Genomic DNA, 14,847 nt, shown 5'->3' on the forward strand with positions numbered 1-14,847 from the left:
TTCTCATTTTGAATCTGAAGTCTATTCTGAGTCAATGGAGTTCAAGCTTGCTTACTCCAAGGCTGTGAGAAAGTCCTGATTAGCCTGCAGAGTCTTCTTGAAGAGCTGTGAGAAAGTCCTGATTAGCCACAGGAAGGAACACACTATCTAACCAGATGCAGGCTGCTGATGCCACCAGAGGTACATGGAGACAGAAAAAGAAACTGCCTGCTCCTTGACACAAGGCAGGATAGATAGAGGTTGAATGCCTGGGCTGTGCATTGTTTCTACCTCTGTCCTTCAAGACTGTGTATAAGCTGGCTGGGAAATCAACTCAGAGCTGTCCGCCATTGACCAGCAGTCCTCTGGACTCTTTTCTGTCTTCTTCATTGTGTCTACAATCCACACGCCTCTACCCAGCTCCCCAGCTGACTGTCGGCAGGCTCTGACACTACAAATATAAAGACGTATGTATGTATATGAGTTTTTATGACTCCGGCCTTTCTACTTGCACTTCTCAAGGACAGAAATCAGGGTCTATTTATAATAAATGTTGGCAAGGTGGCCAGTGAGATGGCTTGGTGGTAAAAGCACTGGTCACCCAAGTGGGACAGCCCAAGTTCCATTTCCTGGCAACTATCATCTGACTTCCACATGTGCACAGTGACACACACACACACACACCCACACACACACACACCCCAACAAAAGGAAACAAAACTAGCTCCTATAATCAAAATCATTGAAGGAAAAATGTGTGGGGGATGGAAAAGAATATCAAAATACATTGTTTGGAAAACATTTTATCAAAAAAGCAAAGTAATGCTGGTATAGTGCTCTCAATGGCGCAGCTCTTGGGGTGTGAAACACATGGGGTAAGGTCTTCTAGTCTCCCATGCTACCATGACAATTTCACTGCTTCCTAGGGAATCAGAGAGGTCATGCATACATGTTTTCACTTCGCTCATTTGTGTCCTCCTTTTTCCTTGCTGCTTTAAAATACCTAAGTTAGATTTGCTGTATAAATAAAAGGATGATTGCTGCTGACATTTGCCTAAATGCCTAACAAAACTGGGTTTTACTCCAGACAATTATCAGATACTGTGCAAAGCTTAGGCTGGGCTGATTCATAATATATAATTCTTTAGATGATAAATGATGATGTGCCACAAAAAGCTGTTATAGGGATGACAATTATGTCTCTTCAGTATGAATTTCCAGAAACTAAATTATTTCTCTGGCCATAAGATTTTCCTTGTTAGTAACATTGAGAAGTATTTTGCTAGCATGTGCTATTCAGGTGTGGATGGAGGTGAACACAACTGCAAAAGATTGTCCTGTATCTTTTAAACCCTGCTATGGATCTTTCGGTGCTGAATGAAGGAAGAATTATGGCTGAAGGCTTTTCCACATTCACTGCACTCAAAGGGTTTTTCTCCTGTGTGAGTTCTCATGTGCCTAATTAAGGCAAAAGTGTCGTAAAAAGCCTTCTCACATACTGTGCATCCGAAGGGTTTCTCTCCAGTATGGATCCTACTATGCCGAAGAAAATTTGCAGGTTGAGTGAAGGCTTTCCCACATTCTCTGCAAACATAAGGCTTCTCTCCAGTGTGAATTCTCATGTGTCGGATGAAGGAAGAACTATAGTAAAAGGCCTTTGTACATTCCTTGCATTCCAAGGGTTTCACTCCACTGTGGGTTCTAGTGTGTCGGATGAAAACTGAGTGGTGGGTGAAAGCCTTTCCACATTCACTGCATTCATAGGGCTTCTCACCAGTGTGAAGCCTCATGTGTTGAATCAGAGAAGAGGTGTCACAAAAGGCCCTTCCACATTCTTTGCATTCAAAGGGTTTTTCTCCAGTATGTGTCCTCTTATGCCTGATAAAAGTGGAGCGCTGGGTGAAGGCCTTTCCACACTCACTGCACTCGTATGGCTTCTCTCCAGTGTGGATTCTCATGTGCTGAGTGAAGGATGAATTGACACAAAAAGCTTTCCCACATTCTTTGCACACAAAGGGCTTTTCCCCAGTGTGAGTCATGTTGTGGTGGAGAAATGTGGAGTGGTGAGTGAATGCTTTGCCACAGTCTGTGCACTCGTAGGGCTTCTCGCCAGTGTGGGTTCTCTTATGTTTTACAAAAGTAGAGGAGTGAGTAAAGGACTTTCCACACTGGCTGCACTCATATAGCTTCTTTCCAGTGTGAATCCTCATGTGCTGAGCAAATGAAGAGCTGTAGTAAAAAGCTTTCCCACATTCTTTGCACACAAAAGGCTTTTCTGTAGAGTGGGTCATCTTGTGCTGCATGAAAGTAGAACGATGGGAGAAGGCTTTCCCACATGCTTTGCACTCATAGGGTTTATCTCCAGTGTGGATCCGCTGGTGCTCAGTGAGGTGAGTGCTGCGTCTGAAGGCCTTCCCACAGTCGATGCACTTATGCAATTTCTTCCCAGTATGAATCCTCATATGCTGAATAAAGTCAGCCATGTGATGACAGATTTTCCCACACTCACTGCATTCATGAGGCTTTATTCCAGCATGAATCTGCTGATGCCATACTAAGGTCCAATTATTCCTAAACACTTTCCCACAATCTTTACATTGATAGAGACTCCCCACATCAATCGCAGGCTCTTTTTTGGGTCTTTGGAAATTATGTTCATGGGCAGAATCTTGTGGAGTAGCTTGTGCCTGTAAGACTCGTAAACAGAGACCATCATCTGTCTCCAAAGCATCATGTTTATGACTCAGCTTTCCAGGGCATGTCTCCTTGGAAGAGTCTGTTGTCCTTGTGTTCTCACCTGGCATTTCTGACCATGTTTCTTTATCCTTGGTCTGCCCTAACTTGGAGTCCTCTGAGGATCTCTGTGATAGTTGTTCTTGGAAATAGAAAGTCAGCTGTGCAGTGGGTTTTGAGGCATCATCAGATTTTGCTTCTTCATCTAAAGGAAATCCAATAAGAACAGGTGTCTATTTATTAGTAAACAGAACCAAACAAACACTAATGTAGCAGAAGATGAAAATATTGCCTCTGAAGGTTATTACTGCATTCACTTATGTCTTAAAACCATGTTTGTAAGTTCTTTTTCATTCACTCATGCTTGAGCTCTTAATGTCTTTCAGTGGAAACCTAGGAGGAAAAGCTAGGATAGAGGAGAGAGAACCATGAGCCCAGAGGTCACTCCAAACCCCAGAATGAGGGAGGTATACAAAGCAATGGGTATAATGTGTACAGTCAATGTGGTCTAAGAAGTATCATAATGCTATGACAACAGAGAGAACTTGTGCCTAAAATGTGGCCTGGATGGAAGGCCAAAAGAGATCAGCAGAGGATATGCTATTTCTAAGGGAGAATAAGAGTTACCAAGTAGAAGAACTGAGGGATGGGATTAGGGGAGACAGACAGACACTGTAGGGAGTGAGGACAAAGCACAAAGATTTGACAGAATCCTGAATACCAAGAAAAGGGGAAGGTGAGGATTATGGGAATGAGGGAGTAACCAGGCAGAGACAGAGGACACACGTGTCAGGGTTCTGACACACCCAAGAGTGAAAGAGGGTGGGACAAGACAGACCGGGTCTGCTCTAGTGGACTATGGGGACAGAACAGACACAAAGCCATGGCATCCATGTGAATCAGTGACATGACATGCAGGTAAATCTGACACTAGGAACAACAGTAAGGAGCTATAGAAAAAGAGGTTAAAATACAATGTTAATTCTCTCAGAACTCACCTATAAATGCAATATAATTCCATCTCCCCCCACCAGAATAGCTATCATCCAGGCTACAACAAAAGCAAATGCTCATGAGGAGACACTCAACATACTGCTGATTGAGATGTGCATCAGTGCCAACACTATGGAAATCAAACTGGAGTTTTCTCAGAAACACTGAGAACAGGACTGATGTAGGACCCAGCTACACCACTCCTGGCTTTACCCAAAGGTGTCTAAGTCAGCACAGCTCAGAGACAAACACCTGCACAACCATGTCTGCATCACCATTGACACGACTAAGTTGTCTGAGTTAAGGGCGGAGTGTGAGGTGGATGTGAAGTCAGGGTACACAGGAGAGTGCTCCATGATCTGACCAACTGACACCTACCAGGCTGTGGCATCAGCACAGCTGCCCCTGGTGTCCCACAGCCACCTACCTGTGCATGTGCATTGGGAGAGGCCCCTCTTCACTGCCCACACACCCTGCCAATGCTCCTGGAGGTAGATCAGCTCTGGCTTGGGAACATAATGCCCTGGCATGAGAAAAACACGAAGCAGCATTTATAGGTAAGGACAGAATTAAAAACTCATGTTTACAGGAGTGCACAGCACACTATCAGAAAACAAGGAGGGAGACACAACCCCTGCCTTGGAAGGCATTCTCTGTCAATCTGAGTCAGAAGCATTCCACCTGCTTGGAGAGCACACATTCCTAGCAGTGCCTGGTTTCAAACCCATATAAAATCAAAACACATTTTTGGCCATAAGCACCCAGCACTTGGGTTCCAAAACTCCTGTGTAATTGTGGTGTTCAAGGCAGGTACCCCTACCAGGGCCAGCCTGAGGACCCGAGCAGCAGGGAAGATGGCAGGAGAATGGGGTTGGCTGCTGGCTGTGTAGGAGCCAGTGGCATCTCTGCAACTAAGCAGGTGGAGTCACACACTGGGCTTACAGGATGGATCTAGTATGACAAGACATGTTTCCAAATGTGAAGGCTTACAGACAGAAGCTGAGTAGCCACGGAAAGTCACTGGAAAATTCCACATGGCAGACAGAACACAGTCAGCATTCGCTGGGCAAAGGTTCACAGACAGCTGCCACATGCCTTGCATGGAGCTTAGTGGTGGGGCCATGGGGACAGGGCACTGAACCTCCCTTCAGTGAGCTCCCTGTCCTCAGGGACTCTGCTTTGCTGGTTCCCACATCCAGAGAGCTGTTCCTGGTACACTTCCTCCAACACTAAGCACAAACCAACAGAGTTTACTCCACTGTGGACACAAGGCTGCAGAGTCCCCAAACCATCTGAACCTCTGGGGAAAGGGAGACCTGGTGGGCTTCCACTCCATTGCCACTCTCCATGGAACGGTTTAGGTGGAAGATACTGGGTTTGAGTGTCATGTAGACTCTGTAGCAGTGGGATGGTCCAAGATCTGTTCTGGGCACAGCCTAGACATTGGTTCACTTGCTGTGCAGGTGTTACTAAAAGGCTACACTAAAAATGAAACCATCCGAATAATGGCATGAAGTTGGCAAGCTCATGTCTGCTCAAGGCTGGGCCTGGGAGGTGATTTCTTTTCTGTATGAGTGGAGGACGCAACAGTAAGCTGACACTTTGCCCAGGCCTTCGGATATATGTGTCAATAATGGAGGCGGCAGGAACCAAAGAAGTCACTGAGCTGAGCCTGTGCTGCTTTGAGACACCAAAAGTGCTGGGGACAAACATTTTATTGTCTGTCTGAAGAGTCCTTGTCGTTTCTGGGGGTGGGCAGAGGACATCCTGTGTGTCTTGAACTTGCTACACAGCCACGCTGCCCTGGGGCTTTTGCTCCTTGTGCTTTGGCCTCTTGTTTGCCTGGATCACAGCTGGATCAACCGCTTGGAGAGCCCCACCCCGGTGGGCCCTGCTGGCGGGGCTGTGACGCCATCTCACTCAACCCCGCTGAGCTGGTCACCTTCCCATCTGCGGGGACATGGAACAAGGACATCTGACGCCTGCCTGACAGTGATGAGGACTGTTTCTTACATAATGATCCCTGATGTAAACACTGAGCATGAAGCTGTCATAGCCCTGTAAGCTGAGGCTGCAGGAAGTTGGGTGGCGGCCTCAGTCAGCAATGCCTACAGAAGGCGCAATGAAGGTGACTTTAAGCACTGCACCCAGAAGAGAAATGGGTCCTTACCCAGTGAGACCAGAAGCCCACAGGTCTCCATCATCACCTCCTGGTACAGTGTCCTCTGAGCCAGGTCCAGTTGTCCCCATTCCTCCACAGTGAAGGTCACAGCCACATCTTCATATGAAACCAAGGCCTAGGATAATAAACAGAGGTGGTTGGGTGGCTGTGTAGATCCCATGTAAGACTGGAGCCTGTTCCCTCATTATGGGCAAGAATGCAGAGACAAAGCCTGAAGTGCAGATCTTCTCCTAAGGACCTGGCTTGGCACAGAGGCTCAAGATGGAGGTGCCTTTGACAGATTCCAAAGGTATGGGGGAGAGAAGCCTCCTGTGTGAGAAGACGCTGGAGAAGGAAACAAAACAACGTGTGATGGTGAACACTCTATGCTGAACTGTGGTGTTAGAAGAGCTGGGCTTAGGGAGCCGGGGTAGGGACCCTGTAATTCAAACACAGATCGCCACCTCAGCTGCTGAGCTTTACTGGTCTGCACAGCCTGACCACAGCCATCGTAGCTGAGTAACCAGGACAGCCAGGCCACACACAGAGAAACCTCATCTCAAACAAACAAACAAACAAACAAACAAACAAACAAAGAGTAACCAAAGGCAAGGCTGGTGTTTGCTGCTCCAGTCAGTGGTGTAAACCTTGGAAAGCAGGGCCTAAAATTCGTGTGGCAGGCAGATTTATTCCGAGCATCAGACAATTTATACTCTGAGGGTTAAGAGGAATCACCTGAGTAAAGTGTCCAGTCACAAGGACAGGCTGCACATGGCAAAAACATGTCTTTCCATAGAGGCACATGAACAACACCAGCTGAGTCCACTCACTCCTGTCAGCTATACCTGGGAAGGACATGAAGACACATCCAAGAACAAGTCTGTGTTGAAGAAACTGAGGCCACAAGACTCTTGTTTTCTTGGAGCTGTCTCACAAGCCCTCAGAATTCTCTTCACGTGACTCCATTCTTGGACCATGTTCCAACAGGCTGGAAAGACTGGCTGTGTGGGTGAGGGGCTTGTGGCATAAGGGCAGGATTTCAGATTCCAGTACCCATGTATATGCTCGGTGGCAAAGGATCTCCAGAGCAGGATGGCTAGCTTGATGAGCCAGAAAGTGAGCTCTGTATTCAGCTGGGAGACACCACCTTAATTAATCAGGTGTAGAGCAGTTGATGCCAGACATCAGCCTAAGGTATCACACACACAGACACACATACACAGGCATGGCTGAATCAGCCTCTTGGAGAGCATCCCATCCTGGTGGGCCCTGCTGGCTAGACTGTGAAGACATCTCACTCAACGCTGCTGAGCCGGTCACCTTCCCTTCTGTGGAGATGCAGCACCTGCCTGAATGACAGAGATGAGAGGGACTATATTTCTTCCACACTAATCCCTGGTGGAGACACCAAGAAACCAAACATGAGAATGTCAGATCACAGAAAGCTGAGGCTGCAGGAGGATGCACACACACACACACACACACTTCTGCTTCTGAGTGCTGTGATTAAAGGCATGAGTCAGAGGGAACCTCAACTGGGAAAACCCTCCATAGGATTAGCATCTATGCAAGCCTGTGGGGCATTTTCTTTCTTTCTTTCGTTTCTTTTTTTTTTTTTTTTTTTTTTTTGGTTTTTCGAGACAGGGTTTCTCTGTAGCTTTGGAGCCTGTACTGGACTAGCTCTGTAGACCAGGCTGGCCTCGAACTCACAGAGATCCACCTACCTCTGCCTCCCGAGTGCTGGGATTACAGGTGTGCGCCACTACCACCACCTGGCCGGGGCATTTTCTTGATTGATGACTTATGCAGGAGGGCCCAACCTACTGTGGATGGTGCTACCTCTGGGCAAGTGGTCCTGAGGTGTATAGGAAATCAAACTGAGCAAGCCAATAAGCAGCCTTCCTCCATAGCGTCTGCATCAGTTCCTACCTCCAGTTTCCTGCCTTAAGTTCCTGCCCTGACTTCCCTGGCTTGATGAACTACAAGCTACAAGATGAAATACACCCCTTCCTCCCCAAGTTGCTTTTGGTCATGGTGTTTTACCATGGCATTAGAAACCCAAGACACCATGCCTGGCTCACACTGTTTTGTTTGTTTTTAATGAGCCATTATTCACAGAGTTCCCTAAGATCACTTATATATCTGGTTAACCAAGTGACCAAGGACAATGGCCATCATGGCTCTATGAACATGGGTAGCATCCTGGAGCATGATGTCTTGTCTTGGGCAAGGACACGGCATAGGTAAGGATTTGCCAACCACAATCTCACCTTCCTTAGAAACATGTGTGCAACTTATGAGGGCCCATGACCCCCAAGGTCCTCTTGTGTTTCCTTGAAAAAAGCCTTTTTCCATGAGGTACCTCAGCCTGCCTGGAAGGATCTCTGGATGTTTCCATGCTTAGAGTGAAAACCTTGCAAAGTATACTTTAGGTGTCACTCATAGGCTTCCCTACCCTACTGTGGGTTACTGGCTAAGACAGTTTCCTGTCTACTTGTGAAGCACACTGGTAACGAGGTCCTTTGAAGGCCAGCCTTCAAATCCTCTTTCAGGGTTCAATCAAGGCGCTACAACAAGCGAGATCTAAAGGATCTGAGGGTGAAGGAATGAATCTGCTCACACCAAACTTATTTACTCTCTTTATTCTTCCGTGTGGTTCTCCATCTACTACAAGGGTACCAGCTTATACACACTTACAATCAGCAATTCTTTGGCAATGCAAGGTACAAGGCTTGAGTTTTTCAGGATCATAAGAAGGGAGATAAGATTTTCACACAGGGCAATACCTGTCAGCTTCTTTTATGGCACAAGGTAGGAGTCGTTAGTGGTTAGTGGAAGTTTCCCCATGAGGTCAACAAGAGAGTAAATCAACAAAGGGATCTAAGAGGGAATCCGTGTGCTTAACTACATTCCTAAGCGTGGCTAGACAATAAGCTAAAAGTCTATAATGAGTCTATCGTCACAGTAAGGTAAAAACTGCCTTTTTCTCCCTGCACTACTTCTATCTAAGCAGCATGAGCACCGCTTCCCAGTGGGTGGAGGGAGTGTTAGACAACCTATGTAAGCAACAGAGGAATACTCTCAGCGTCTGGTCCACTGGAGTACTTTCATCAATTGTCTGCTGGCTTTAAAGAAGCTTTCAGATCCGAAGATTACACCTTCTGCCCTAAGTGGTTAGAACAAAGGGAGGATCTAGGCCTATCTTGCACAAGAAAGAACCTGGCACCTCTCTGCCACTCTGGTTATAGCGGCATTATCTCAGCAGGTCTGTGGGAAGATTATCTTCCTTCAAGACTGAGTAAATGGTTGATAACTTTTCCTGTTATCACAAGCAGTAAATCTCTAAGCTAAAATCTCATATTAATAAACTGAGGTGAAGGTAAGTACAAAGAGTTAAGAATTCATTTAAAGTTAGTGCAAGGTTAGTCTGGGTCAGCACCTCTTTTATCTGCTGGCAGGGCTAGCTTATTCCCTATCTATCTGAGGGCTGTGAATCAACAAATCCAGACATGTAATTCTTTGCCCTTAGGTGTCTGTAAAAGTCTCAATTGAGATTCTTCTGCCTGGACACTAACACTGATCAAACACCTGCCAATGAAGATAATAGCAGGAAGGCAGACCTCTAAGTTTATATTGGAAAATGGGACGAAGACCTGGTTGTGAGAAACAAAGGTTTGACTGTATGACCTGCCTTCACACATAGCTGAGGGAGGTCATCCAGATACACCAATGCATAGGGGAAATCATGCCCAATAAATGTAACAGATGGCAAGAGCTATGGCTTCTACAGCAAGGACAGCTATCCATCGAAAAGGCAGAAATTCCAAAACGCCTTGCATGATGGGTTCCTCGGACAGAATTCATGTTTCGGGTGGGTTGGCTTCCTAAATGACACAGAAATACATGCAGTCAAAACACTCGCGCACATAATGAAATAAATATATTTTTAGAAAGAATGTGGCACTGTTAACACTTGCTGTGAAGGCTGCTGGCAGTTAGCACCACTTCTGTGTAGACATATTATTATGATAAGGAAATAAGCCAGGCTGAGGACAGAACATGTGTGACCTCAGACAGGGCCTCTCTCTTCCCCCTCCAGACTCTGCCCAAGAATCTCAACCATACCAGCTAACTCTGTTTACAGTAAAGCTAACCCACTTTGAACGTGTGAGCCAGATTTTCACCCGTTGGACTGTAGTCCTGTCGGTTATGTTAGTTATTTGGTGGCGCTCTTACCCTGCGAGGAAATATCCTGAAACACGACAAATCCACAGAAGAGTTTTATTAAGATAGGAGAAAAGAGACAGACATGAACAGGCCTGTGGGAAACACACGTGGTCAAGAGGAAAGTGAGAGACCGGTGCAAAATAGCGCCGGCTCATAAAGGGTGGACCGTGCATGCATACAGGAACTCATGTGGCTACTCCACGCATGCACGTAGATCACAAGGCTGTGCGCGTGTACGCAACCATGCAAAGCCACGGAGTCCTAGTCACACGAGATGTTTTGACCTGGAAATGGCTATTTTGAACCGGAAATAGCTAGGAGGAAGTGTCTAGGTCCACCGGGGCAAGCCCAACCGTGTGGACATGTTGTGACTTCATATCATCCCTGACTTGTTTTTCTCTAAAAAAAAAAGAAAAAAATGTGGATGAGTGGGTATGGGGTGCCGTTTCTCTCAAAGACTGCTTCAGGCTGAATGGTGGGCATCGGTTGGCTCCTGGGGGAAATAGGGGAGGCTGCCTCCTGAAGGCCTGAGATGAAGTTCTGTCGTTCTGTTTTAAGTGAAAAAAGGCCACAGGCTAGCAAATGCCCTGCCAGGCCATCAACAGCCTTGTTAAAGGTGCCGCCTAGAAAGACAACCAGTCAGCTGACTGCCCCCAGGTGCCAAGACGCATGGGTACATCAAGCTAAGACCTCCAGCAGACCTAGGCTTGGCTACAGACAGGGAAGGGAACCCAGAACTCAGCAGGGAAGCGATCCGTTTCTTTCCTTCTGGACACCAGAGCCACTGACTCAGTCCTGGGAGTTTTAGGATGTCACTTCTCCTTTCTATTGTTGGGTACAGAGGACAGCCTTACTTACCTCAGCAGATTTAATTGCACTTTCAGAGTTACTTAATGAGAAAAGATTTCCAACTAAGATAAGAGCTCATTGTCTCACTTTAAAGTTACTGCCTGTGTTTCTCACGTGCATTCAGACAGGGCCATGATCTTTGCCTTGTCCCTAATTCAAAAAAATAAGTTCTCATGCACCACAAGCTTTTCTCTTCCCAGTTCCCTGTTCTAACTCACTGTTCAGCTAATGATACAGGACCACCACAGAACCGGAGTCCAAAGATCATCAAGCAAGAAACTGTAACAGCTAAAAGGTATTTACACCCCCAGACCCAAAAGTGTCTGGGTGCTACAAAAACCTTTAATGTAAACATCTATTACTATGAGATGCTTTTAACAATTGATCACATGTCTCCTGAATGCCGAACTAGTAAAGGAAACAAGTGCTTTAAAATAATCTGTCTCTGATAAAGCTTAACATGTTTCAAAATCCATCTGGACAGGCTGGATCTACCAACATAAAATAATAATGATTGTTTTCTCTCTAAGCTTTTTTATGTCACCAGTATCTTGTCAGACAGAAGGTTTCCAGCCACACCATGAAGGATGGACACAGCTGCAGGACAAGAGACGACAGAACTTCATCCCAGGACTTCAGGAGCCAGCTTCTCCATTTCCCCCAAGAGCCAACCAACGCCCACCATTCAGCCTGAAGCAGTCTTTGAGAGAAACGGCACCCCATACCCACTCATCCACATCTTTTCTTTTTTTTAGAGAAAAACAAGTCAGGGATGATATGAAGTCACAACATGCCCACACGGTTGGACCTAGACACTTCCTCCTAGCTATTTCCGGTTCAAAATAGCCATTTCCAGGTCCAGGTCAAAACATCTCATGTGACTAGGACTCCATGGCTTTGCATGGTTGTGTAAAGCACGCGCACAGCCATGTGATCTACGTGCATGCGTGGAGTAGCCACATGAGTTCCTGTATGTATGCACGGTCCACCCTTTATAAGCCGGCGCCATTTTTGCACTGGTCTCTCACCCTTTCCCTTGACCACGTGTGTTTCCCACAGGCCTGTTCATGTCTCTTTTCTCCTATCTTAATAAAACTCTTCTGTGGATTTGTCCTGTTTCGGGACGTGTTCCTCGCAGGGTAAGAGCGCCAAATAACTAACAGGTTACCCCTCAGGAAGCAGACACCATCTTATTTAGGTTTCTTAGCAACCCTTTGATGATAGTAATTTAAATCCCACCGAAATCCTGAATGACTTTTGTAAAAAACAACTGCACCTTTCTCTCAGAGAAGCCCACAACCATGCTTTCTAGCATGTCTGATCTTTGTGAAGACCCTCTCCTCCCCTCTTAAGCCCCTATTAAAATGCTTTCATTAAACCCCAACTCAGTTTCAAAACGGACTAACCCTAAAATTCTCTGCAGCATTGAAAACTGTGGGTCCTGGTGTGGCATGAGTTTGAGGTCCCTAAAGGTCCAAGGGAATTCCTCAGACTGCTGTAGAGCTGTGCCTTCTGTGCCTATACCCCCCAAATGCTGACAGAGCAAGGCTGGAATGGACCGATACCGCAGGCCAGGTGAGGAAAAGTGAGGTTGTCTAGCCCTGGACTCCTGCGATGTGTCAGCAGTTAAAATGCATGGCGGATAACTGAGAGGAAAGAAGTCCAGAGCTGCAAAATCCACAGGAATGCTGGGTGGGCCTAGGGATTCGTCTATAAGTCTAGCTTCAAAAGAAGGAGACAGGCAAGCCCAGAGCAAACTAGCTAGCAAGCCTGGCCATATCCACAAGCTCTAGGTTTGATATAGAGACCTTGGAAGGGTGTTGAAAGATGACTCCTGATATTAAACTTAAGCTTGAGTATTCATGCCCACAAAAGTCAACACACACACACACACACACACACACACACACACACACACACACACCCCAAACGGAAAAAGTAGTCCTAAAAGTGATCAGGCCCCATGCTGGCAGTGAACAGAGTGGCATGCTGGAAAGTAACTGTGGGTCTACTGTGTGTGTGCATCCCCAATGCCGCCATTATCGAGTATTTTAACGGATTTGCTTTGCAGTACAAATAAAAATGTGTTAACAGGAAGGCGGATTCAGTGCTGTTTGGGGGTAAGCCAAATTCGCTGTGAAGATAAACCCAGTCCCGTTGCCTGCCAGCAAAATAGCAATTCAGAGACACCCTGCTGGCCGCAGGGATGCCCCCGAAGCAGCCCACAGAGCGATGCTGTCTGGGGGCTGCTGAGCACAAGACCCAAGCCACACACGTACGGGGCCCAGTTCTCTCAGGAGGGAATTATGACGGACATTCCGTTACAGAACCAGGGAAAGGGCAGTGAAGCGCTGGCCCCAAGCGCTGGCCCGACACGGGAGCCTCCTGAAGATCCCGCTGCTTCCAGGTCCTAGGGCACCGATATGCAAAGGACTGGAGTTCTAGGATCCAGTACCCAGAGCAGGGACCCTCCACTCACCAGTGCGGGCGTCGCCATGGGGATCATGGGTGGTGAGGCCCCGAGAAGCCTACGGCGGGGAGCGGTGCTAGGCTGCAAAGGAGAGCGCGCGCCTCACGCCGAAGGTGAAAGTGGATCCTCTGTCCTCCGGGTCCTTCTCGGTCGCCCCTCGGGATTCACAGGAGCCCGCTCCTTCCCAGCGCACTGAACCGCTGGGAAGGGGCGGGTCCAGGAACCAAGAATGACACTCGGGGACCAAACATCGGAAGTCCCGCCCCCGTGGTCCCCAAGAACGCCTACTCCGCAGTACGTCATTTCCCAGACGGCGGCTCTGTCTTCCCGGAAATGGGGTGTTTTCTATTTAATCCGCATCCCAGCGGCACTGGGAGCGCACTTCCTGTTGTTCTCTGTAAAACAGGGTGCTTTGTGAAACGTTTGTGTAGAAGGGTCATTCGTAACACTTGATAGTCTTTTCTCCAGCTGTCCTTGGATTGTCTCCCTCTGTGTTTGTCTCCATGTCCTAAGACACCCCTCACCCCTTTGGGTTAATACCAATGACTTCATTTAAACTTGAATATTCTCTGTAAAGACCATCCACAAAAAAATGACCACCTTCTACTGAGTGTTGACTTCAACATCATAGGAAACGTGTTTTAGGAGAACGTAGTTTAACATGTAACACCTTTGATCGGTCCCTCTTCTAAGGATAGACATGGCTATTTGGGTCCACACTAGCTTGCAGGAATGTGCTTGATTCTGATATTTTATCCATTTGGGGTCTTTAGGACCACAGCTGTGTGATCAGTCTCCCCACACAGATAGTACAAATATTATTAAGAATACTTTAAAGTCCCAGCAGAAATGCTCCAGGGCTAATTTCCCAAGTGGCCAGCATTTCAGAAGGGTCTGAAGTAATGATGGTGGAGCAGCACCCATCATCTGGCATTAACACTCTCCCTCTTTGTTTCAGTGGGTTGGTTGAGCCACACTCAGTCCTGTGAGATCCACCAGGCTCAAGATCCCCTGCAAAAGCCTCCTCATGTTCAGGAGCTGAACATGGCCATGTGAGGTATTGGCCAAGACTGTCACTTCTCCAAAAGCCCTTGTAGGGTTCCAGGGAAGTGGTGGCTGGGCAAAACCTGGGCTTATTTAATTAAGCATGACTTTACAAAGCATTCCCCAATGAACCTCTGAATGTTATTGGTATTAGTTATAACATCTCCTTTGGGTCTCTAATTTTTATGAATTTGACCATTCTCTTTTCTTTGGTTAGTTTGACCAAGTCTATTGATTTTACCTTTACAAAGAGTCAACTCTTTGTTGTATTGACTCATTGTATTACTAATTTCATGGTTTTTTTTTTTTGTTTTTTTTTTTTGCTGTTTCATTAAGTCTTTCTTCCTACTGATTTTGTATATGGCTGTTTTTCCCCCTAGGATCTTGAGGT

The 14,847-nt window shown here is 46.8% G+C and overlaps 1 protein-coding gene across 1 annotated transcript; it reads right to left on the reverse strand.

Annotated features, from left to right (window-relative positions):
• Positions 1 to 656: 656 nt before the first annotated feature.
• Positions 657 to 13,662, reverse strand: Znf599 (zinc finger protein 599). The gene is made up of 4 exons (XM_036178630.1): positions 13,422 to 13,662; positions 5,876 to 6,002; positions 4,133 to 4,228; positions 657 to 2,917 (listed from the first exon to the last, which is right to left on the reverse strand). The coding sequence occupies exons 1-4, from the start codon at positions 13,446 to 13,448 to the stop codon at positions 1,326 to 1,328; spliced, it is 1,842 nt and encodes a 613-aa protein (XP_036034523.1). The 5' UTR covers positions 13,449 to 13,662; the 3' UTR covers positions 657 to 1,325.
• Between the last annotated feature and the right edge of the window lie 1,185 nt (positions 13,663 to 14,847).

The sequence above is a fragment of the Onychomys torridus genome, chromosome 1 (genome assembly GCF_903995425.1).
Source record: "Onychomys torridus chromosome 1, mOncTor1.1, whole genome shotgun sequence".
NCBI classification, from domain to species: Eukaryota; Metazoa; Chordata; class Mammalia; order Rodentia; family Cricetidae; genus Onychomys; species Onychomys torridus.